Consider the following 24,839-nt stretch of genomic DNA (forward strand, 5'->3'; position numbering starts at 1 on the left):
TCATTTAACTTAGGATAAATCAGCTATTGGTCACGTTGTAGGGTTTTCCTCTAAACCACTTTGTTACATAGGTAAGACCATCTTCATTAGTTCAAAACTCCTCCTCTTCTTCCTCCTATCTGGCTTGTGTGCAGAGGGGACACAGGAGGGTCCAGCCCTCAGTGCCTCTCATGCCTTCCCCCATCTCAGCTAAAGAACTGTCTGTCTGGGTTCAATGCATGTAAGTCCTTCTTGCCATAGCATCACAAGGTGATCCATCTTTTCCCCATAATAGAAAAAAAGAGAAACAACCATCCTGCCATTTCACACTGGCAATAAGTGTGTCTCCTGTCCTTGCAGCAATTTTAAATGAAACCTGTAAGATTATTCAATTACACCTGGATAATATCATCTTCCACTTACTCTTCATTTGAATTTACATCACAGCTATAATCTTGCAGCAATTCCCTCTCCTAGAGAAAACAAAGATTGGACATTTAAATGTGAAAGCTCCGTTAATCAGTGGATGAGCTGCATGAACACAGATTACTTTTTTTTCCTTTTTTCTTCCCCACCCCACCCCCACCCCCCAGTCGTACTGTATTGTGGTCCCTCTGGTGTAAGCTCATTTTCACGAGGAAGAGTTTACTCCGCAGACTTCCCATTTACACACGCACAGACCATGGTTTAAAGGTCCCTGGCTCAGCAGAAGGGCACTGTAAAGAGAAAAAACAAAAGTTAGCAACAAATGAGGGTCCTGGCCTGGGTTCAGCATGCCCCACCACACTCCCTTTGAGATGGGTGACTGTGTCCCATTGAAGATCTGAGCTGATATCCCAGCCTTTCAAAGCACAGAGGTGTCTGTCTCCTGGCACTCCTGTCAGCAGCTGTGTCTGGCTCTAGCTGGAGGCCTGACAACCAGCAGTTTGTACAAATTCTCAAAACCGTTTCTGAGTCCTTCTCCCCAGACAGTGATGCAGGTGTTAGGCGAGGAGGACTAAGACATACAGGTTTTGCAATTAACCACAGTGGGGCTCAAGCTTACGAAAGCCTGAAGGATGCCCGCATGGACAAGACAGCTATGTTATCAGCCACACAGGAATCAGCAGGACTCTGTGGGGCCTCACGCCTATGATGTGCTGTCACGACACTGTAACAGAGGAGGAGCCCATGAAAAGACAGTGACAGGGTTAACTCCTGCACTCTGTCAGATGTCGTCTAAGGAGGCTCCTCTGCGGTTACAATACTCCAGAGAAGGAAGCATTTTCAGTAACACCTTCCCCTCCCTTCCTCCCTGAGGGATACCACTAAATCACAGAGTGGACCTGCAAGGTATGTTAGTGGTGGTGATCCCCCAAGAGATGATAATCAGGAGCATCAGGATAACAAGTTAGTGCCTTTGTTCTACAGACAGCACTTGGAGGATGAACTGCAATTCCATTGATAATGTACGGCAGCCCTTCTAGCAATGGGACCCATACTCTGTGGATTTCTCTTATTTGGTGGCATCTTAACGAAGGGTAACATCCCTGAAATAAAAATGATCTGCTACGCAGGGCCACAGCCTCCCCATCCTGTTCTAATCCCAGACCTGGGCCACTGTGACCAGTACACACATTCCACGTGGGGTAGGCTGGCTAGGGAGCAGGCTGTGAAACCAGAAGCTGTTACCATTTTGGTGAAGATATCCACGCAAGCGTTGCGGATCCTCTCTGGGGTGGCAGGGCTGTCCAGCCTGAACAGTTCAGTCAGGCCAGACTCCTTCCTCGCTGAGTAGATGGCATCTTTAATGGCATAAAACACTGAGGCAGACAGGAACAGAGGTGGCTCTCCCACAGCCTAGACAGAGCACAAGCAAGAGTGAGGCTGCAGCCCAAAACAGTCTTGGCCCTGGAAAGACTAATGAGCTAACAGAAAGATGAGCAAGCCCCACTGACAATCAGGAATTGTTCCCACTCCTCATTCCTTTTTTGTAACTTCTCAGTCTCCCAGATGTGATCAGGAAGGAAAGGCCAAGCCAAAACAGCTCCTTGCCTTCCAGAAGTGAACTTCAGTCTACCTGATATTACCTGTGAGGAAACACAAAGCTGAAACAGCCTCCAGTCTGCCAGGTGTGATTAGTGAGGAAAGACTGAGCTAAAACAACACCCAGTCCATTTAAAGAAGAGACAGGAGGAGAATGTAAGCTTTCTGACACAGCAAGGCTGTTGTGAAGGTAAGAGGGATTAACACATTTTCACAGGTTTTTGGATGGTGCCAAAACTGCAGGAAAGGGAATCAGATAAGGAGACAGCGGTGAGTTGACTGGCCAGAAAGTGTGTTGTTCCATCACTGAAGGTCCCTGCAAACTAGCAGGAATGCTTCCCTTGGGGTTTATACAAGTATTATCTAGTACTGAGGTCCCTGCCAGCCCCATTTTTCTTAATTCTGTCATCAGCACTATCACCCAAAGTGTTCAGCACCAATCACCCAAAAAGTTCTCCTCATTGATGAAGATGTTCCTGTGGATGGAAGGGAAATGGGAAACTGTAAGGAGGCAGGCTGGGCATATACAGATAGGGGTGGCCTCTCCAAATGCGCTGTTAAACCGTTAAACCATAAGTAAAGCAAATTCATTGACACTCTACACTCAGCCCTGCTCTGTGCAGCCCTCGCTAACTGCAGAGAACAGCACTGACTGCAGTGGAAACAGCAGAAGGACACGTGGATTAATAATGAAGCTTTAAGGGTGATATAAGCACTGTGAAACAGTAAAGAAAGCAAAACGTGAGAACTCAGACACAGGATCTTGGTATATCAGATCTGGGGGACGACAGTGCTGGAAATGTTATCCCGTAGCGGTGGCTGCGGTGCCAGGGAAGGGCAACCAGGGAGCTGACATGCAGGGGAAGGCTGGCAGCCTCTGTGACAGCACAACTGGCACAGCTAAGCCACTTCAGTTCTCTCTGGTGGACAATCAGGGTGGCATTGTGCTGGTTATTTCAGTTCTTCCTACCTATAAGGGACAGTGTAAATATTTCTGGTAAGGAATGGGAAAACTTCCTGACACCAGAATAAAGCCAGCATAACAAGATTAACTATTTACACACATGCATCATTATCACTCAGCTTCACATAATTCTAGAGCAGTGGGAGGCCTGCAGCTCTTGCAGGTATACCTTGGATGAATAAACCGCTTTGCTGTTTGGACAGTCACGGAGAAGAGACACATAGAATTCTGTTGGGATGTCTCCGAATGCTGGGATTTTGTACATCCCAGGTCCTCGAGTGTACAAGTTCCCTTCAGGGGAATAGCGCAGCTCCTCCATGGTGAAGAGCCCAAGGCCTTGGACAAATGCTCCTTCTATCTACAAATGCATCCAAACAAAGTTACATTCTTTTTTTTGTTGTCGTTCTTCCCTGCACAAGAGCAGCAACAATTTCCACCAGAGTTTTCAGCCCTCCCCTCCTAATTCCCCAGTTTTTGTCTCATGTCCCTTCTGCTGAGTACAGCTCAGCACTTTGCACAATTCCTGTGTTCCCATATGGATGTGACTGTATTTCACTGTCGGGTGAAGCAGTTTACAAATACAAGCAAACAGATATACTGTAAATGCAGGACAAGAATTTTCTGATGAAACAAGGAAAAAACCCAATGCCAAAATATTGATTCCTTCACAGGCAGATTAACACTGAGTTGTACTTGCTGGTAATTCAAAGGACAAGAAGACTAAAAGGACTGAAGATGACATATCTGAAGACAAACTATTTTACACTTTCTATTTCAGTATAAATGCTTTTCTAAGTGCCTGCACATTCTCAGGTCATCAGCACAGACACCTGCAAAAACACCTCCAGATCCATTCAAGTACTAAAGATTTCTTTGCATAATTTTTCTACTGTCAACTTTAGGAGAATAAAGTAAATAATTAAAAAAAAAAAAGAGAAAAGGGAACAGCTATGAGAGGAGGATGTGCCTGAACAACCTTATGTGAAGAAGCTTTGCACCCACAGAGATCTGACAGGCAGATCAGTCCAAAGATTTGGCACAGACATTCATTAACCCAGCTCTGTGTACTTGTGCTCCTCCAGTCACAGCAGATCCTCTCTCTCCCGTGCCCCCAGACCCTCTGCAGCGTTTCATGTAAGGACACAGGAAATGGAGACGACTCCTTTGACAGGCTCTGTATAGATCTCTCTACTCCCAGACCCAACTGACAGGCTGTGAAGACAGGAAGGCTCCTTGTCTCCTTGGCCACTTCCAAAAAAAGTCTCTTTCAGAAAAAAAAAAGTCACTTCAAAGAAGTTTCATTTTAACTATAGCAGAGCTCTGCAACTTGTGCTCTCCTGTAAACCCCACATCCTGCAGCAGTTTCACTGGAGTTACACCATATCAACATCTAAAGTTCGCAAGAGAGCCAAGATGGCTAGATGAGCACACGTGAGTGTCTAATGATTCATCTGTTGGTGTATCAAACAACCCTGTGTTTATTACCTTTATTTGCTGAGAGGTATCATTGTGATTATTACCGCACAAAATATGGAAGTAAACTTATCCCTGCCCAAGGAATTTGCAAGCTAAGTGACTGGTTCAATTTTCTACTGAGATTCCTACACAGCAGTAGCTGGAGGACAAAATCTACCACCCTAGTTCTTTATTCACAGAATTTTCACTGAGTTAAGTAGGACTTGATATTGACAGATAGGAGTATAAAAAAATCCAGGTGTGGGATTTAGTCTCACATGTCACACTGTAGAAATTAAGCCTGGGATGAGATCATTCCATCATATAAGTATTCTCTGGATTCATTTCTTAGGCAAGGCAGATGCTAAAAAGCATCAATGTGGTGGTAACTGGGGAATATCCTGTAGTCTTAAAATCCAAGGCAAAAAAGCCCCAACAGGATATTTTCCTACATAATTCTGTGCCTATTGCAGAGTTAAGCATAGGTCAAACTGTTTTCATAGCTAGCCTAAAACACCTCATTGGATGCCCAAACTGAAAGTGCTCTGTTTGCAAAGGCACAACCTGGAGAGGGATAATGGCTTATCTAGAAAAGCCTGAGAGCAGTATGATCGCTTTAACATGGTGGAAATAGCAGCACTATTTTGCTTACCTGTCCTATGTCTATGGCTGGGTTCAGACTGGTACCAACATCCATAACAATGTCTGTGCGAATGTTCTAAAAGGCAGAAATAAAGAATAAATCAGCACAGAACACTGAAATCTGTACACCATGGTGTTGTACGAGTAAGGTATCCAACTACCACCCACACTTGGTCAGTGTTCAACAATCTATTTCAGCTCAACTCTTTGTATTGATTTTTAATCTGAGTTCATCCCTGAAGTAAATCAACGGGACTCACTGCAGTTTTCCCCAGAGATCCAGTGGACCCAATTTATATCAGTTCCAAGCTTCTAGCACCAGTGCTCTGTACTTGAGCATAAGCAACTAGGTCAGATTCTGATTATTTTTTTTTTCCTTTCTAAAAGTCTTCAGTGCTATTTTTAATCATTAACTCAATTCCAGTATGTTTCTGTTCTTTTGTGCTAACACAGTGCTGCTATCTCTTACTTAAGCAAATCCAATAACTTTTGCAATCATTCATTAAGCCTCCTAATATCCCTGCCACTGGGTAGATAATTATCATTTTATTATATTTTACGGATTGTTGCACTGTGGAACAGAGGAGTTAAGAAATTTACTGAAGGTCACACCAGACCAATGGCAGAGCTAGGAACAGGCTGACACCCAGTGTTTGTTCTAGCTCCCTGTGAATGTTTCCTTCACCTAAACACAGAGGGTTATTTCATTGCTGACCCCCTCACCTTGTGGTCACCTGTCAGGCAATCTATCTCAACCTCGGAGCAAGCAACACCATAACTGAAGTAGCAGAATGGTCTCCCTTCATTCTTTTCAAAGTTGTAGCCAAGGTCAGGAATTCTTGATGCAAAGAAAAACAAAGCCACATGAACACAAGCCTTCCATGAACAGTCAAACTGAATACAAATACATTGCAACGTTGAAATCCTTATTCACTTTTGTTTCATCCCTTCCATCAAGCCCATGCAGAAATGAAAAGTGTAAACTGTAAATAGTAATCTGCTAAACCTGTTCTGTATTCCAAACCCTGACTGAAACTATCAAACTATTTCAGCCATCTTTATTTTCCCATGAATCTTAGTGCTTGCGATGACCATTATGACCTCATTCCCACCAATCCAGTAAGAAATCTTTCGCATTTAGAGTGTAGTTGAATGTTTGTTGGAGGTCATGAAATTTCAGAGCGTAATCAAGTTGAACCAAAAACTGGATTAAGCCAAGAACGGATTTTAAGCACAGTTCAAGACAAACTTTGTATCTGGTATTAATACCTTATCTGAGCACTCGTTTATTAAAATACTGACAGTCACTTAGTTAAGAGAAAAAACACATTTCAGAGATGCAACAGAAATGAGCTCACAGTGTATTTTAGTCCTAAATAGGCTTATCTGAAAACTGTGTTTAGTTTTTTATGTCAATCCCTCTGCCTCAAAGATGATGGATCTCTCTTCCTCCAGCAACAAAACTGACTAAGAAAAGTGCCTCATTTCAGAACAGCACAGGAACCAGTAAGAGCTTAAATGGGAGAATGAAATTGAAAACACTCACTCCAGCCAATTGCCGTAAGCAGCTTTGCTCTCAAGGACAACTCCTGCCCCCTTTTTCCCTGCACCGTTCTAGTGCAGCTCTAATCTAATCACGAGGCTGATGCAGAGCAGAGCCCCAGGCAAAGCTCTGTTTTCATTTATGCCTTCTCAGACCTAGGTCAGCTAGAGTGAAGTTAGATCTACTTCAGGTTTACATGAGATCTCAACTTGGCCCCCAGGGCTGTGCTCCATCAGGAACCGATTCTCCTCAGCTTAACATTTCTAGGTAGGAAAGGGAACACAGCCCTAAATCAGAGCAGTGACGGGGGGGATAGGGGCTGTAAATCCTCCCAGAATTTCCCTGGCTGCAACCCATGCAATCGAGTAAAAGCTGTGCCTCTGCAGTGTGAATATTCACTCACCTATAAAACCCCGTGGCCGACAGGCTAACGCAGTTCTCATAGGCGGCTTTAATCTGGGAAAGTGAACAAGAGTTTGAAAACAGTAGTTGCCCAGCCAGTCCCTGCAAAATAGCTGCCTCAAACACATTTCCAGGAGAGCATGAATAGAAGGTGTCTAGTGACAGACAGCTGTCATGCTACCCAGCACCAGCAGTGCCAAGGGAAACATCATGATGCAGTTGCTTCCCCAAATAGCCCCGTCAGCAGCTACCAAGGCCAGAACTTGCCTGTTGGCAGAGGGATAAGACTTGCTCTTGTTTATTCAGCTCTCAGCTACAGGTTAGACTTTCAACCTCAGAGACAAAGGTTAAACTGACAGTCATCTTGACTTCAGTGAGGCCACAGGGAATCTTTTCCTGACTTTCAAATCATAAAGTCAAAGCTTCTCCCATGAAAAGACCACCTTGGATCCGAAAATGGCCCGAGAGGCTTACAGCACCCCGATCTCTTACTGTTGAGGGTACAGAAAAATTGCAGCCAAGGAGCACTACAGGAGGCGGACAGCAGCTCAACAAAAAGTCATCTTTATTACAGAATCCCTTCACTACAAATCAGATTTTTTCCTGCCCAAGACTATAGCCTAAATAGAAAGATATATATAAACACTCAAGACTTATTTGGTCAAGTTTGTCACAGGCAGGCCCCAGGATTGGGAGAAATCTCAGTATTAAAGTCATAACTGATGTTTTAGTTTCTGTTTCACTGTCTTTGCTAGCAAGATGCAGAAGGCCTGGCGAATACACCTGCATACAGGGTTTGGTAATTAGAATGATCATTGACAATGCCCCCTTGTCTTGTGACAGACACAAACAGCTTACCCAGTCTTCCCAGGATCCTTTGGGATTAGACTGTTTGATCGGCTCAAGTCTTTTTAAGATAGTCTGACACGCGTTCTAGAAACAAAGAGAGAGAAGCAGTATTTTAAGATTTGAAAAGTCAGCTTATAGTATTAAGAGCCCTGTAAGAGTTTCAAAGAACCTTCTGTTTAAATCAATATTGCCTTCAGTGTATCACAACAAGGAATAAAGTTCACTAACAGATGTCATGCTATATAGGAAGAAATGTTGACTGAAAAAGATTTTAAAGCAGATTGGCTGTGCCGATAGCAGAAGGAAATCCCAAATACAGCACAGAACTTCCCATAGCATGACACAAAATATCAGAAGTCCACCTATTTATACAGTAACTTTTTCCGTGCCAAGTCATAGCAGGACATCTTAACATATCTAGCAAGATTATCTGTAACACACAAAAAAAATACCTTGCAAAATTCAACCTACTCAGACAATCTGTGCAGAGAATAAAAACAGCCTGATTATTTTACTTTGTGGATTACTCTTCCCCTTTTCTTTAAAGCTGAGAATGAGCAGTCCTAAATTCCTTTTTTTCAGTGGAAAAGTCACATACCCTGCAAATATTTGTATCCGTAACCACTACATCAGAGCTGAGTGTGGCAACACTTAGAGGTTCTGGAGCACAGCCCACAAACCATCTACTATTAATATTTGTAACACAATATATTTGTTATAGATAAGGCTGCATTAATTATGAAGCTAGCTAGCTATTTAAATGGATGTTTTGTTCTGTTCATTTTGAACAACCTGAAAAAAATATGGTCATTCATCACCTAACACCGCTGGTAGTTATAGTAGGTAAAGAACTTAAAGGTATCCTTAGCCTGGAATTGCCTTTTGATGGTTATGTTTTCCTTAAGCAGTAAATACATATCAGCTTCTCATGTTCTAGAGTCCTAGCTTATAACCCGCTAGTTTAAATAACTCCGTTTCCATACATGAACGGCCATTCCATTGATGTCCGCGCTGACAGATGCGGCTGTCGGGGAGGTATTGGGGACAGTGTTTGTGCTGGTCTCACTGATGTAAATTTTGGAGGTTGGGATGCCCAGTGTCCTACTAGCAACCTGCAGAGCAAAGGTAAACAATTGGTAAGCAGCTCTTCTGATACATGAGCATTATCATTCACTGCTTACACTGCTAGGATCCACACCGCAACCTCTACCCTCTCCCGTCCCAAATTTCGTTTTTGTTCAAGTCCCATTTAATTTGGTGACTGAAAGCTAATGAGAACATTGTTAGGTTTGCCCTTCACAGACTGAATGTGTGCAAGCACATACATGTACACTTTTGCCACACAGACATTCACTTCACTATTGTGAGACTAAATTCCTCTCTCAACAATTATAAGAATCAGAGGATAAAGAGGCCTATTAGATTCCCCTTTCATTTCCATGCCAAAGCAGTGTTGCTCCCTTAGGCCTTTTTAAGTACAAAGCTGTTAGCATACGCAGATAGATATATTTTTTTTAAAAAGTCATATTGCAAGCATATGTAAACTATATTTTTATGGGATGAAATGAAATTGCCACAGAAGTTTGTAAGCATAAGAAGATTGTGAGCATAAACTGTATTATCTAGATAATAAGAGTTAAGATGATGAAGAATCTAATTCTCATACTTAAATGTGAGAATACTCTGGAAATCTAGCACTGCTGCTGAAACAATTAAGAGAAATTAGTCATGATTTTTTACCCTATGCATGCACATAGAGGAAGTGCCAAACTGTCTGAGGCAGTACTATACAGTGAGTGTAATTTTTCTGAAAAGATGTCTCATGTGGTTAACTCCAAACTCATTATTACCTGAATCATTTTGGTGTGAAGTCCTTGGCCCATCTCAGTCCCTCCATGTGTAAGTAACACAGAGCCATCTGTATACACATGAATCAGAGCTCCAGCCTATAAAAGGAAACATTAATTCAAGAGTCATCATAAATGATCTAGGGAAATCCTTAGCAGATTTCAGTTACAAATTATAGAGAGAATTAATGCAGAACTAGACCAAAATCATTATTCAGTGTAATTCAAGCCACTAATTTACACTTGAGGTGAGTTTGGTTTAATCTCACCAACTCACTAGAAGTTCCAACGACCCAACAAACCTCAGTCAGTATTTTCAGCTCAGAAAGCCAGTGAAGTAACCTAAATCTGCCCCTTCACCTAAACTTGCAAATACCACTGACAGTCCATCAAGTCAGGTCAAATACAGGAACAGTGTTTAGTCTATTGAGGAAGAAGGAATAGGCAGGGAAATTAACACAACACAATACCATGGAAACATAGCTGCACTGTGGTGTCTTTTGACAATATAAACTGGTAACTGTTGCATTGCTCATTTTGGTTTGAAAAATACGTGCTCTTCACTAATTTACTACTTCTGTGAAAGGCTCCCGTTTGGTACAAACAGAGGAGGGCCTGGAGGAGGCAGCATAAATCTAGCTTCTCTACTGGAAAGATGAATGACACTTACAGACCTGGTTCAGAAATGGGATAGTGAAACTGATGCCAAATTTGGTAGGAATGATACACATCCCCCTCTTCTTCCAGCGATTCTGCCTGCAAGGAAAGAACATTACTCATACTCATGAGGCTTTCATCGCAGTTCAATACTACGCTTCCCTCCAACAGCTTGGGTTTCAAAGCAGAAATCAAATACCTGAATGCAATATAGACTGAGTTAATCAGTAATTTTTATGAAAAATTGGCTTGTTCATGGGTTCTAACAGGAAGAAATCCAAACTGAAGGTGTTCCCGAGGCATTATAGAAGCAATTGTCTGGATTATTAACTATTCAGTTGTGCATACAAGCCAACTAGGAAAAAAAAAAAAAAAAGACTATAAGGCAGGGGAAAGCCTAAGCAAATTACCTTGATAGCCATTTGAAAAGCCTACTTGGACTTAGCAAACACCCTCTCCCTTTTCTACATTTCCCTTACAAATTTGTGTCATGCTAGATCTGAATTCTGCCTTATTTAAGCTACCAGCTCACTGATAGAAGTTTCTTCCCACAGTGAACATGCATATATTTCAAACAGAGAAATTTTTAGAAGTCAATGCAAATATAAGGTCTGACTTCATATCACTCAAGCTGCTAAGAAAACTTCAGAGGTTAGTAGGCAACAGGCGCACTCAGTAACAGGACAGCTCCAGAACACCTACTTGTTGAATTCTTCAATTAATTTCTTCCTGGCATGATAGCTAGAGCTTGACAAACATTCATCCCAGCATCTTCGTAGAGTAAATCCCTCCAGCTTTTGGTTAAAATGAGTCAGGTCTCCTTCGTTATAAAGATTGAGCTTTCGCACCTTCCCAAAGAGACATATGAAGGACATGCCAAGTTTAATGTTTCAGACTAGGTCTTTTTAATAGATGACATCAAAAACATGTTGGTTCCTAGTGTTATTCCTCCCCTCACTCTACAGGACAATAGAATTAACAGACATGTATCTGTTTATGGGAAAGGGGGACTAAAACATTAAGGCTGGGAATTTTCAGTAGAGGTTCGGACTTAAGCACATTGTAAATAAGATTAAGGTACTTAGTGCCTTTGGACTTTTTATTTTTTAATATCTATCCTTAAAGCAGGTGTTTCACAACTGAAGCTATTCAGGGAATATAATGAAGCAGAAGATAATCCATGCTATAATGTGGCAGATTTACAGAAAGTTTGAGATTCTGCTAAGGGCTTAGCAAAAATGAAGCAAAAGTTCTTCTGCTTAGTGATTTTCTGTAGTTCAGTTCCCTGAGCTTACTCAAAGGCAGCACCACCCTGAAATGTGTCAGTGGATCTGTACCTCCTCAGGTGGCAGGCCACACTTCTGAGCAATGTCGCTCATCCAGCACTCAGCGATCATCATTCCTTGGGGCCCTCCAAAGCCACGGAAGGCTGTGTTGGAAGGCAAGTTGGTCTTGCAAACAATGCCCACACTGTTGACATTAGGAATGTTGTAGGAGTTATCCAAATGAAACAGGGCTCTCTCTATAACCTGGTGAAGAGAAGGAAAATGGGGGTGAATACATTTTCCATGAATCATGTCAGACTTCCTACTAGCTATCAAAACCAGACAGAAAGCTCTGAAGCTAATTTACAACCAGCACTTTCTCTTGTATCCTGCAATTCTGTAGTCACCACAGCTGGATGAGCACTGCGGTGCAGTCAGTACTCCGTCCATTTGCAATGGTGTGTCAAGTGGTACCCTCCTGAAGGCCAGGACAGTAAGCATACTTCTCTGTTGAGACTTGAGACCCTGGGACAGATTGAGCTTCAAAGTCCTTTGTTGGCCACGGGCTCATGCTGAGCCAAACTGCTACTAAATACCATTATCCACCTGGAAGAACCAGAATATTCTTTTAATTACACTGAGTAATCTGTTACTGGAAAAGAAAGCTTGCTGATATTAAGTGACTCAGCAACTGGGCTATGGCAGTAAGGGCAGCTATATGAAATAAAGATTTTCAGTAGCTACATCTAAACTGCAAGGTTTGAGATCTTTGTCCTCTAATGGTCCAAACTGGGAAAGGACGAGAGCTTCTTTCTGGTTTGTGTTCCCAGATCTCCCTTCCAGCAGCAGCACAGAGAGGAGATTATGCACACCCCAACCTTATTTCAACATGGAGCACTTGCTAGTTCCCCGATTCAGACACGGTCAAAAAGACAGTTCCCATAGATGTACTCTCAGACAGGCCCTTGGTTTACACAAAGACAGTTCTCTGCAATTCTGCTTTGCCCAGCACCAACCACATTGCTAGCGTCAAATTGGCTATGGTCAAGAGATTTTGCAGTTCTCTCCTACTAAAATTGATTCATTTTTGCAGAAAATGATCAAAGACTCAGTGGACTAGGAAAGGGAGCTAGAATAAACTTGACTGACGCTAGGCTATTGGGTTGGTCACTCGGACAACAGAAAAGGAAAGTTTTTTACTCATGAGCACAAAAATTCTTGGAGACAAATGTGTAAGTCAGGCCTATTCTTAGTGCCTGTGAATGCAATGGTAACTTTAGCCAGTCCTTAAGCAGCTTGCTGATTTAGGCACTCTGCCCTGATCAGCCTACTAACTTGGATGTTTCTAATACCAAGGAACTAGCTTTTCCCAAAGCTGGGGAACTGTCAGTCATCTTGCATTGTGCAACAAGTTTCCCATCACAGCTCCCTGTAATGCAAAGCAAACTTTCTTGACCCTTTTGCCTAATCCAAGCTATTACAGCATCCATAAGAATTACGTGGCACATGCCAAGGCAGGTCAGTTGGCACAGAGAGCAGCTGTAGAAGCTTCAGAAACCTAGCAAGGTCTGGTTTCAGTCATGTCAGAGAGCAAGATGTGCAAGCAATGCTGTAGCCAACAACTCTCTGAAGTCAGAGTAAAAGGTTGCACAGGGAAATATCTTCTGTCTAGTTAGCCATCAAAGTTTTACTTACACCATAAGAGAGGTCTACAGAGTTGCCCCCATTGCTGTAGTATGACACCTCCAGACTCTTGACTTTCCCATTCTTCATGAAACCAACCTGTCAAGAGAGTGTCCTCAGTGATCTGTTTCCTATAGAATGCTCCGTTTCATGCTTCCCTCCAAAAACTGAATGGACCTTACGCAGGCAAAAGGCTGGCTTGTCCTCTGCTGCAGTACAGGACAAGCACAGGCAGCAGCTGAGGAAGCTTCCCAGTAAAGGGTCTGCGTATGCATCTTAATCTTGCTTCAGAGACCTCTTCTAAAATAAGTGCTGGCCAGTTGTCACAGCCACACTTTCCTTAACAGGTTTTTGTTTTGAAGAGCAGAAGCAGTTGCATAGGGATTGAAGAGGAAAGGAAATTTGTCAAAACAAACAGTAGAATTATACCATAAACAATGGGGGAGCATCTAAAAGAGATGGGATTATGAAAGGGGCAAAACCTCAGTCACAAGGAAGAGGGAAGTATTTGTGCTGAGGTCACAAGAAGGGAACCATCTAAGCCAAAAGAACCTCTGCAGTACTTTAACAGAAAAAATGCTATAATCCAGCTGACCTGATCTGTTTGCAGCAGGGGAGAGCAGCAGTGAAACAACCGGAGCAGCAATTTTTTCACAGCCTTTTACTACTCTGACATTTCAGGTGACGACACCGAGTCAACATGCATTCATTTCATATGTATGCATACCTTGTACCTCCCCAGGAAGGGATGTCTGCCACCACTTATCAGCATGTCCTCATCTCGATCCAGCATGCACCTTACTGGGCGGCCAGTTCTGTTAAAGGATATATTTATCAGGCAAAGCCTGAAACACACCACAATACAGGCCCTACAGAGCAAGACTCTCCTCTTTTTGGTGAGCATTGTCTTTCCAGAGTGGCAATGGGGAGTTAGGGGTAAACTGCTTGGTTTACATATCTTCCTCTTAAGAAGATGGCAAGACTGAGAAAAAAGGGAAAAAAAAAATTAAGAACTTCAGGTTGGGACCTGGTTCATTGAAACTCTTGTGGAGACTCTTGTATTAAAAAGAATCTCTTACAGAGACAGATGCTAATAACTGAGCAATCACCATTTTCCAGATTATTTCTCAAGGCACTCTCTCAGCTTTGCAAAAGAGAAGGCCATACGGAGTTATATAATAATGCTAAGTATGAACTAGCCTTCAATTTGACCTTGTTTATCTGCTTATTTATTATCCAAGGAGGAAAACAAGGAGCAGAGGAGTTGCTCTTCATTTTCTAACAATTCTGCCTTCCCAGTGACTCTCTTCAGGTTGTACAAATATCTAGGGAATGCCATAGATTTTATTTCATAACCTTTGGGATATAAAACAGCAGTTTGGCTGGCGGAGATAAAGGAAAGAAAAATGCAGATGTATTACTGATTAATGAGAGAAAGCAGGTGGTTTGCTCAAAGCAGGAAAAACAAAGCTGATTTAAGTACAGGAGCTTCATTTTGGCTCTCCTTTTCCAAAGGTACTTTACTAAATTGCTACTGCGTTGCAAGACCCACCTAGCATTGCCAGTGGGATGCATCCTGAACTACAAGGGCCGTATTGGGGAGGGTGGTGTTATGCACGCTACACAAATGTCATCTCAGAGGTTGTGTTCCCTCACAACCACAGAAACTTGCACAGTTAAAGACGAGCCTATATCAAAACTTCAGAAACCAGAAGAACATTTCAAATCTATGCTTCACAAATGGTTATAGCCTAGGTCCATTCCCTGAGTTTTTAGGGGTTTGAAAAGTGTGGATTTCTGTTCAGTGGCCTGCCACCCTTCCAAGGCAAAAAACCAAAGAGACAGTTTGTAGAAGAGCAGAGAAACAGTGGTCCAAGGTTGGTGTAGTGGAGTTTCAAAGCAAGGAAGAGACTCTCATACCCTATTACACAAAGCAAGCATGGCTAGTGCTGGATTTTTAAAAGGTTTGTGATGGAGAGGCAGATAATTTGTGATACAAGAGTTTTCAGAGCAGAGTAAGGAGTTTTCCCCCTTTGCTATTAAAAGCTGACATTCACGCATAAGATTAGCCCCTCCGAGCTGGTTCAATTCCTCCTACCAGCTAAAAGGCCATTAGGTACATCCTTTGGGAAATCCCAGGCTTGCTATAAGCTCTACAGTAACAAGGCATGAAGAGTCTTGAAAGTGCTCCAGTGCAAATAGTGTCCCAGAAAGATGCAGGCTGGACCAGTCTGAAAGGAAAAGCCCTGTTCCCCACACCCAAACTTACTTGAAGGCTGCAACAGCTACTGCAGTTGTCAAAATAGTGTTCCTAGTCTCTTTTCCTCCAAACCCTCCTCCCATTCTTTTCACTCGAACCACAATCCGATTTGATGGGACTCCCAATGCATTAGCAGCAAACTCCTAAAGGAAAATGGAACAGCAGAACACGTACAGAGCTGAGCTGTGTTGAGAACTAGATACGATACCAAGATATTGCCTTTCTGCAATCAAAGCAGCAGTGCAAATACTCCGTTATATTGCAAGTCCTATTGGTCCTGCAATTGGATTTGGTGCAATTGGAACCAGTAAGTTCAGTATTTCATCTCTGAGGTGGGAAGGCACGCAGTGCTTCAGCAGACAGCACCAGATTCAGGAAGAAACTGACATGAGGTGAGGTTACCAAGACACAGGTCTCATTTAGCACAGAGTCTGACATCCATACCACTCTGTCCATTCTCCTCACTCTATTATGAGACCTTTGGGCAGTCTTGGTGAGTCAGTAAACAGGCCAAAGACACCCCATAGTGCCAGCAGCCTCTCTCACAAGATGGCAGAGTTGGTATATGTAGTCAGTGCTTATACCACCTCTTTCTGACATGTCATTCAACAGCCATGCCTACTGACCAGCTGGCACCCTCTCTAGAAAGGGTTAAGCGTTCAATCCCTGGTGACAAAGATGTGCCGCCAACAGAAACATCTCTGTCACCTGGAAGCAGATTCAGGACACAAGTGGGATAGATACGGACTTTGGATCCAGTACCCAACTCTAAGTCTATGTGGTGTTGTTGGTTTGGTTGTTTGTTTTTTTTTAATTCAAGACAAGATAGGACCAACTGTAAAACAACCATTTATCTAGTCTGAAACTGAGAAACAAATGCCTTTTAGGTAGCAGGTCAACGAGGCAGTACCTGTGTCTTCATTAGGTTTTGTGTTGACACAAAGAGTTCCATCTCACCATCTTCCCCCTTTGGCACAGCCACAGTAGCATGAGTTTCCAGATAGAAATGCTCTTGCCCACCAAGGTACATCTCACCTAGAAAATGGAAAGAAATGCCTCAAAAATAAGGTGTCCCTGGTGTTTTAAGTTGTCTCTTGTCACATACTGCTCGTAAGCTATTGCCTTTTTGACAAGTGTAAAATGAAATCCCTTTGCATTGCCCAGCATTGGATATCCCTAGCTCTAAAATTGATACTTCTGGTTCAACATTACAAAAATAAACCCTAAAACCCAAAAGCACCCCAGATACTGCCCCCTACCTCCACTTTCCAGAAATCTTCAGTCCAAAACCACAAGTGGAAGTGGCTGGCATTTCAAAAATAATCCTGCACGCCATGCCATTAACCTAGCATCCCTTAAGATGCAGTATTTGGTGCCTTTCAGACTGCCCTCATAACACCACTGAGATGAAGGATAAAAATAAATCAAGCATAGTTTAGCTGAGCAGGTCAAGTACAAGGTTACACACTTTGAAACAGGGGAACAAAAATAGAAAGCCAAAATGCCTTAAGAAGATCTAACTTCGAATCATCTCTCTGTCACTGCCAGTGGCTCTTTCCCAGGACATCCTACCTGGCAGTGCTGAGGGTACAATTTCCAGTCATGCTACATGCTATTAAATGTCAGAATCAACCTCCTTTCTCAGTCATGGCCCTGGTCTATTCAGCTGCCAAAATTAATATTCAGAGCAGTTCGTGAAATCCTGTTCCTCTCTTCCTTTTATTCAATTCAGCAACAACAAAATAGCTGCCTTCGTTAGGTACATCAGTGAGAAATGGGCACGTGTATGAGACAACGCCTACTCTGATATGTAGCAGGGGCCCTTCTCTTGTCTCCTCGACGGGGTTGGCCTGGCATTCACACAGTACTGCAGCCTTTCAAATAAGCTATTCTTCTAGCTGAGAACAATTTCTGCCTTGCCTGGCACAGTGGTTTCATTTTGTGCAATATGGTGCACTACAAGAAACAGTTAACAGCTTCTGACACCTTTGAAGTGCCAGCGCCAGTGGCTGACTGCAGAGCAAAGTCTCAGCAATGCCTATCAAAATACAGCAAACAACAGACCTGGAAATGGGTGTTTCTGTTAAATAACTTCCCTCTTCCTCCACAAGGAGGTAAGGGGTTTTTGCTTCCCTGTGATCTTTGAGATAATCCCTTCATAGCAGGCTTTGTGTCTGTAACTGATTAAACTTCCCTCTCAGATCTATAAGAGGAATACAACACCCTTTTATTGATAAATACATAATCCTTCAAAAGGTCCGATGTTTGAGACTCCTCCTCTCGGGAGCTATTGATCGTGATACATACACCAAGCAATAACATTGGTCTGACAGAATATTCTAGTTCACGGCTCTGGCACTCTCCCCTTCTAACTCAACGATTTTAAACAACTGTTGATAATTGCTGTGTTAACCCATGTCTGTACAGCCTGCTCGGCAGACTCCAACTAAATGAAACCAAGCAGCCCACCAAAAAAAACCTGTCCTCAGAGACCGACCAACGGTCAATGTTGAGAAAGCGTTACAGGGCAGTGCCATGTTCTTCATGACACCTACAGCCACCAATGTTAGTGGATCAGATTTTCAGATGCATTTATGTCCCATTTTCATAAAATACAATCGTATACCAGGTTAAAGGAATCTGACTGTCTAGAAGATTCAGACCAGACTATGTATGGACAGCCAAAAAGCTCCTATATGGATAAGTTTCAAAAAAAAAAATAAATCACTTTGTAGAATATTTGCTTTAAAAAAAAAAGGTGTCCTTTCATTGGAAGAGAGTGTTTACAGGGGCACAGCTGGGAGCATCCAAGTCTGTTTGAAATTGAAATTAAATCATTCATGAGCTATTTGTATATAAACAGTTAGCTGAGACTTAATATTAAACTAATTTAGCCCCACAAGCCTCACTTCATGAATTCTGTCTCATATGCATAAAAAGGAGGCTGATAGCTCGACTTTTGTCACAAACTATCCTATTTTAAAAGAAGTATAAATGCTTATTCTCACCTTCCAAAATGTGATCAGATTCTTCAAATCCTTTCTTCACATCTCCCTTCTTAATCCTCTTTATAGTCTTAAGAAAGGATTGTTTCTCAATGGCTTCCTAGGAAACAATGACACAATGAAATTTTTGTGGAAGCAGGGTGAAAACAAAGCTTTCTCTGACTGAGGAAAAAATATCCAAGATAAAAAGCACAAGAACTTCTGAGCTAATATACAATAACTTTTCTTGGGGAAGCTCTACAAAGACATTTCACTTTTGCCAGAACTGAAGCTTTCCATAATAAAAAAACCCACAACACAACCCAGATCCACAGAACGATCAAACAACATCAGCAGCAGCACATTTTTGGCTCCACTCTCATCTTCTCTGGTTGAATAAACAACTAGAAGTCTCAGAAAAGGAAAAGTTCTCACACATTTGTGAACCCAGAAATCAAACAAACAACCCAAAACCTCTGTCCACAGATGACAGTACCAATGTCTGTACTAGACAATTCAGAGTCTTTGTATTTACATGAATACAATTCACATTACAAAATACATGGTATGAAATACTGACCGTTAAACAAATAATTAGAAACCCATGGTCCTAATTTCTACCCAATAACAGCTTCATACAGTGTTTCTCATTTCTAGATGTGAATGCTGTATTAGATATTATCATTTGCTTTTACTTTCACCTAAGGAAATCTTGTCAACAACTCTACTAGTTAAAAAAAAAAGCATGAAATGACACAAATTGTTGACATTACTTTCTTCATCTTTGAGAAAAGCCACTTAAGGGCTGTGTCCATACAGTCAGTGGAAATGTTCACAGTGGAGAGTGAAGTCTTGAAAATTAATTTCATGAGCTTAGAAACTAAAGAAGTGGTCTGCAGAAATCTGAGAAAAGCAGTGCAGTGAGAGCTAGAAGAGATGTTTTCACATCCTATTATTAAGTGTTATAAACCAGAGAATGAAGAATGAATGAATACCAATGAAGTCAGCAGGACCATACCAGAGACTATTGAAAGCAAGCACCTGCAGGTAAGAATGTAACTGATAGTAACCTTGTTAATTTAAACAAATTTTTGCTGAGCACAATTTATATACCAGAGTTTGGTTTATCTTGGCTTTAAATAACACAGAACAAGTTAGCGTACACCCAATCAGTACCACATAAAGGTGTGTCCTCTTTAAATATGCAGATTCCTTCTATCTAAATCCTGCTGCACCCACAAAGACTAGCAAAAGATGTGGCTAAATAACCATGTGTGAGAACAGAAGTTAACTAGACACCAGGGGGTCCCCAAGCTAAATGCAGAAGCAGATCTGAGCCATCTTACCTGAATTGTGACAATAGGTTTGAGTTCTTCATACTTAATCTTTACAGCTTTAGCTGCTCTTCTGGAATGTTCTTGTGTGTCTGCAAGAACTGCACCAATGATATGACCAACACAAGTGACCTACAGGCAAGATTAGGACCCACCGTTATTTGGAGTGTATATATGCAGTTACTGAGAGGCTCATGATAATTCTGTTCATCTGCTCCTTTTGGGCAGTTTTTCATTGGTTTGTTCAGACTGGTCTGTTTAAAACCAGTCAAGGGAAAACAATCACAAACAACTTTGGACAGTAACCAAGTGAACGAGCCTGTCCCAGTAGCCTACAGCTTAGAGAAGAATAAAGCAGGTAACACAGAGGAGAGGGGTGTGGGGCAAAGGGACTCAGGCCTTATTGAATTAGGCAGTTAAGATTTCTTATTGTCTAGTGAACTCCTCTACCTTATACAGAAATAAATCCTATCTCCTGAGCAGTGTGATTGGAAAAGGCTATTTTTAACCACATACCACGTCCTCAGCAAAGACGGTCTCATCATTACCGATGCCAGTGATGTTACTGCCAGGAACATCCTTGGCGGAGACAAAACACACAAACCCAGGAACACACTGGGCTTCAGATGCATCTACAGAACTAAAGAAAGGAGGAGAGGCAGTGTTATTATTTCTCATTTTTGTTTTTGACAGCGCTTATGAGATACCAATACATTTTCAGGCTTGATTCCCTGAAGTTTGGTTCTGCAGAAGAGAAGGAATTTGTCACCTGAATATCAAGTGAGACCAAGGCAGAAAGGGCAACATTAGACTAAAATCATTTGGGATCTATATGGATAATCTGAATCCTGACTGAGTCTGATCACTAGTCTGCTTCTTTGGATTATACTGTATCATACATCTTTTCCCTAAGGCGTACCTGAACTTGATCCTATTACCACATGTACTATAGATCCCAGAATGGTCACGGTTGGGAGGTACCTCTGGAGATCATCTAGTCCAAGCCCTCACTAAAGCAGGTTCATCTAGAGCAGGTTGCACAGTCTCATCCAGGCAGGTTTTGAAAGTCTCTAGAGCAGGAGACCCCACAGCCTCTCTGGGCAGCCTGTCCCAGTGTTCTGTCATCCTCAAAGTTCTTCCTCATATTCAGAAGAACCTCCTTGTGTTGCAGTTTGTGCCCATTGCCCCTTGTCCTGTCGCTGGGCACCACTGAACAGAGCCTGGCCCCGTCCCCTTGACACTCGCCCTGAAGACATTTGTTTGCATCGATAAGATCCCACTCAGCCTTCTCCAGGCTGAACAGCCCCAGCGCTCTCAGCCTTTCCTCAGCAGGGAGATGCTCCAGCCCCCTCATCATCTTCACAGCCCCCGCTGGACCCTCTCCAGTAGCTCCCCGTCTCCCTTGACCTGGGCAGCCCAGCACTGGGCACAGCACTGCAGGTGTGGCCTCGCCAGGCAGAGTAGAGGGGGAGGGTCACCCCCCTCGCCCTGCTGGCCACGCTGCTCCCAATGCACCCCAGGATCCCACTGGCCGCCTTGGCCACCAGAGACACTGCTGGCTCATGGGCAACCTGCTGCCCGCCAGCACTCCCAGGTCCTTCTCTGCAGAGCTGCCTCCCAGCAGGTTAACCCCTAACCTGTATCCCTTGATACCCTTTAGCAAAGACAGATAGATGTTAGTGATGGCATGTCTCCACTGTGGTCTTAGCTGCCATGATTCTGTTAAGGCAAGATTCCTCTCTGTCTATTCATAAACACGAAATTTTACTGCAGAAATATATCATCTACTGTGGGCTCAACTCTAGAAAAAAATGTGGCTGTGAGTCAGGGAGAAGTTGAGTATCAATCACGAGGAAGTGGTAGGGTATTTAAAAGGATGCTCCAAGAGGATGAAATGATGCTCCAAGAGCCAATAAGCTTCACGAAAGGCTTTTCTTCGGTAGCAAAAGAGGTATCTAACAAAAAAATCGTTTGAATCATTTACAGACTTAAAACTAATTGACAAGCAGGAAAAAGTAATTAGAAAAGTGAAACAATTTAATTTATAAGCAGCACTTCATAAAAAATATATTACAAAATACTTTCAAGCTTCTTTTGCAATGTTTTGTACACTGGCTATATAATTGGCTTGCTTTACAAGGGAATTGTTGCAAATAGAAAAGCTGTGGCTTTGTCTCTGCTGAATGATTTATTGTTTTCTGTAAATTGTTGCAATTTTTTCAGCATGCTTGTTTAGATTCCTGAAACTCCAGTGCAAACTGTGCCTGAAAGTAGCTGTTTATGCATCCCAGTGAGCTACAGACTTTTTCAAAAAGACATTAAATGTCTGAATGAACTTTCCCACATGAACTCTTAGACACCAGGAACCGAAGACAATGCTATTTTTCTTTGGAAAGTTCACTTTCCCGTGGTTCTGCAGTGACGCCTGAGAAACAGCCCCCTGACAGTTTCCTTTAGTTAGAAATACAGAGGCTGATGACTTCTAATTTCCACTCAGTGGTCAAAATCTGATGCGGGTGAAGTAGAAGCTTTCAGAGCCAATATTTTGAGTGCCAAAATCATAGGCTGACATACTTCCGTCACCTGATGACATATTCTAGTACTTCCTTTACAGAACAATACAGGCTCACAGCCTGAAATACGAGCATGCAATGCAAATGCAAGAGAATGTGTACAGCAACTTCTAGAAAACACTGTGGTCAGAGGCACAGGTGCTTTCTCTATTGCCCCATCTGCACTGGAAGTAGTAATAATGCTTATGCATTTGCAGCCCTCACCAATGACCACACTGCAATACCTATGGTTCAAGTATGATGACAGAGCAATTTCTTTCATAACCTGGGAGTCAACTGCTACATCTGTGCATCCATGACCACCATGGTGCCCACCCCATGTTTGACCATTGTGGGAAACCTCTGGACACAAAGCTTAAATAGGCAGGAAGTATTGCCTGAGAAATGAACAGCACGTTGCAATGCTATTGAGGGTGACACCAGGCAATGTAATGCGATGTCCCACACCAAAGCAGCTGAGGGCAGATGAGAGCCCGCAGAGCCACCACAGCATAAGCACAATCAAGGATTGTGGGGGGCCATCAGTCCTGCGACATAACAGCATTAAAACTCATACGAGAACATAGATGACATTACCTGCCAGGATAGGCATTTTAGAGTTGGTTAGTCACTACTGTTATAAATTATGCATCGGTCATACCCCGCACAGACAAGATTCAAAGACAGCTGCACTTCCAAACACTGACCTATCCACCTTGCTACAGCGAAGCACAAACAGGTCTGTGTCGAACAGCTGAAGCTAACTCACATAGGACTGTTATGCAGGGGGCTTGATCATAGTCAGTGCAAGCAAGCACCGTGCAAGGCAAAAACCAGAAGACAGTACACACACAGCTGACTCACCAGCTGGAGTGCTGTGGTGGAACCACACGTTACAATCTAAATTTTCAGGTAGAAAGAGCACATTCAAACTGCATGCTCTGGTTAGTGATTAAAACGGCATCTCCTTAGACACTGTGATGCTTTCCTACCCTGCTCCTTTTTAATCCTCATGCTTGAGTAGAAGAGATGGGACATGCAAGAAGGTTGCCAAGGGCTGAGGGATTTGTGCTTCAGCAAAGCTCCAAGTCTGGTGTTAATTCCCTCATACTCCTACACATGCAGACTTGCAAGGCAGCTGTAACACATACAGCTCTCCTCCACGTAACAATGTGCAATGAACTGGAGTTCCCACTAAGGCAAAAACCTTTCCATCACCCACAACTTGGCAGATCATTGTTTTCTAAGCCACCAGGCACTGGATGCTTCCAACAGCTCAAACTCAGAAGCAACACTTACAGGATCTTAGCGTGGGCTTTGGTGCTGGTCACCAGTGTTAGATACAGCTCATTCTCATAGTGAGGGATGTCATCGCAGTAAACAGCTTCTCCACATGCTTGTTTGGCTGCTGAAACGTGCACAAAAGGCCGACCCACCATATCTTCAACTGCCTGCCCCCTGGGCACTTCCTGGAGTAAAACACATAACTGACTACTACTGCTTAGGTTGCAGGAGACAGAAGCATTGATGGGAGAGCAAAAGGCACCATGAGACATTCTAGAGAGATGGGGAACGGGATGGGGACTCAGCCCTGTGGGAAAGAATGGTAAACAAGATGGAGTGGCTACACAGAGGGGGCTACAGAGAAAGAAGTGAAAGGGATTCGGGTTTTTCAAACTGCTATGTGACAGCTTGCATGAAAGGTTCAAGTTCTGAAGCTAGTTTCTATTCTGAAAGCTGAAGAGAACAGGTCATTAACAGAGAAATAAGGAAGCAGATATATCCTGAATCTGAAGTCTGAGAGATACAAAGAAAAGCAGGCTGTAAGTGGGGAAAAGCAGCAGGACAATTTGAGCTTCGATGTGGAGCTGGCTGCAAGAGGAAAGTGCTACCTGCAGCAATTTTTTTGAAGCTGTACATGTCAGGAACAGTCTTGGGCAACAACAGGAAAGGACATTGTACCCTAAAGCAAGGAAGGGACCGAGACCCAAATATAAGCCTCAGGAACGGCATTATTAAGTTCATGTGTTGCCCATACTCAGAGGGACGACCTGAGAAGGGAGAAGCGCAGAAAAGCCTGGGTCTACATCATGCAGGTACTGCTACTTACTTGGAAGAGCTGGGCATTTGCAATGGGATCTTTGTGAAACAGCTCTGTAGCACTGATGTAGTTCAGGGGGATGGGCTCACACAGGTTTTTCTGCCAGAGACATATTAAAGAACAATCATCTTCCCTGCCGGTCCCTTTCTCACGTTCCCCAGTGGCCCAGGATATTCTCTATTCTCCATCTTCCAGTGAAGATAATTCAACTTTTACTGGGTGAAAGGCAAACAAAGCTCAGGCTCTGTGCAAAGAACAGCCACAGACCCATGAGGGCAGCTGTAATGCAACCAAGTG

General features: G+C 42.9%; 1 protein-coding gene across 2 annotated transcripts in view; it reads right to left on the bottom strand.

Annotated features, from left to right (window-relative positions):
• Nucleotides 1-554: 554 nt before the first annotated feature.
• XDH (xanthine dehydrogenase) overlaps nt 555-24,839 on the bottom strand; it is a 60,050-nt gene continuing 35,765 nt past the window's right edge. For both annotated transcript variants that reach the window (XM_056357025.1, XM_056357023.1), the window contains 21 exons: nt 24,552-24,641; nt 23,741-23,910; nt 20,406-20,529; nt 19,902-20,021; nt 18,580-18,676; nt 16,482-16,606; nt 15,581-15,714; nt 14,039-14,126; nt 13,324-13,410; nt 11,701-11,892; nt 11,066-11,211; nt 10,381-10,462; nt 9,710-9,805; nt 8,843-8,971; nt 7,869-7,943; nt 7,012-7,064; nt 5,789-5,903; nt 5,076-5,141; nt 3,138-3,326; nt 1,651-1,818; nt 555-695 (listed from right to left, as the gene is read on the bottom strand). In XM_056357025.1, coding sequence (XP_056213000.1) covers nt 645-695; nt 1,651-1,818; nt 3,138-3,326; nt 5,076-5,141; nt 5,789-5,903; nt 7,012-7,064; nt 7,869-7,943; nt 8,843-8,971; nt 9,710-9,805; nt 10,381-10,462; nt 11,066-11,211; nt 11,701-11,892; nt 13,324-13,410; nt 14,039-14,126; nt 15,581-15,714; nt 16,482-16,606; nt 18,580-18,676; nt 19,902-20,021; nt 20,406-20,529; nt 23,741-23,910; nt 24,552-24,641 — 2,397 coding nt within the window. In that variant the 3' untranslated portion in view covers nt 555-644. The remainder of the gene's footprint in view (nt 696-1,650; nt 1,819-3,137; nt 3,327-5,075; nt 5,142-5,788; nt 5,904-7,011; nt 7,065-7,868; nt 7,944-8,842; nt 8,972-9,709; nt 9,806-10,380; nt 10,463-11,065; nt 11,212-11,700; nt 11,893-13,323; nt 13,411-14,038; nt 14,127-15,580; nt 15,715-16,481; nt 16,607-18,579; nt 18,677-19,901; nt 20,022-20,405; nt 20,530-23,740; nt 23,911-24,551; nt 24,642-24,839) is intronic.

This window comes from Falco biarmicus, chromosome 12 (genome assembly GCF_023638135.1).
Source record: "Falco biarmicus isolate bFalBia1 chromosome 12, bFalBia1.pri, whole genome shotgun sequence".
NCBI classification, from domain to species: domain Eukaryota; kingdom Metazoa; phylum Chordata; class Aves; order Falconiformes; family Falconidae; genus Falco; species Falco biarmicus.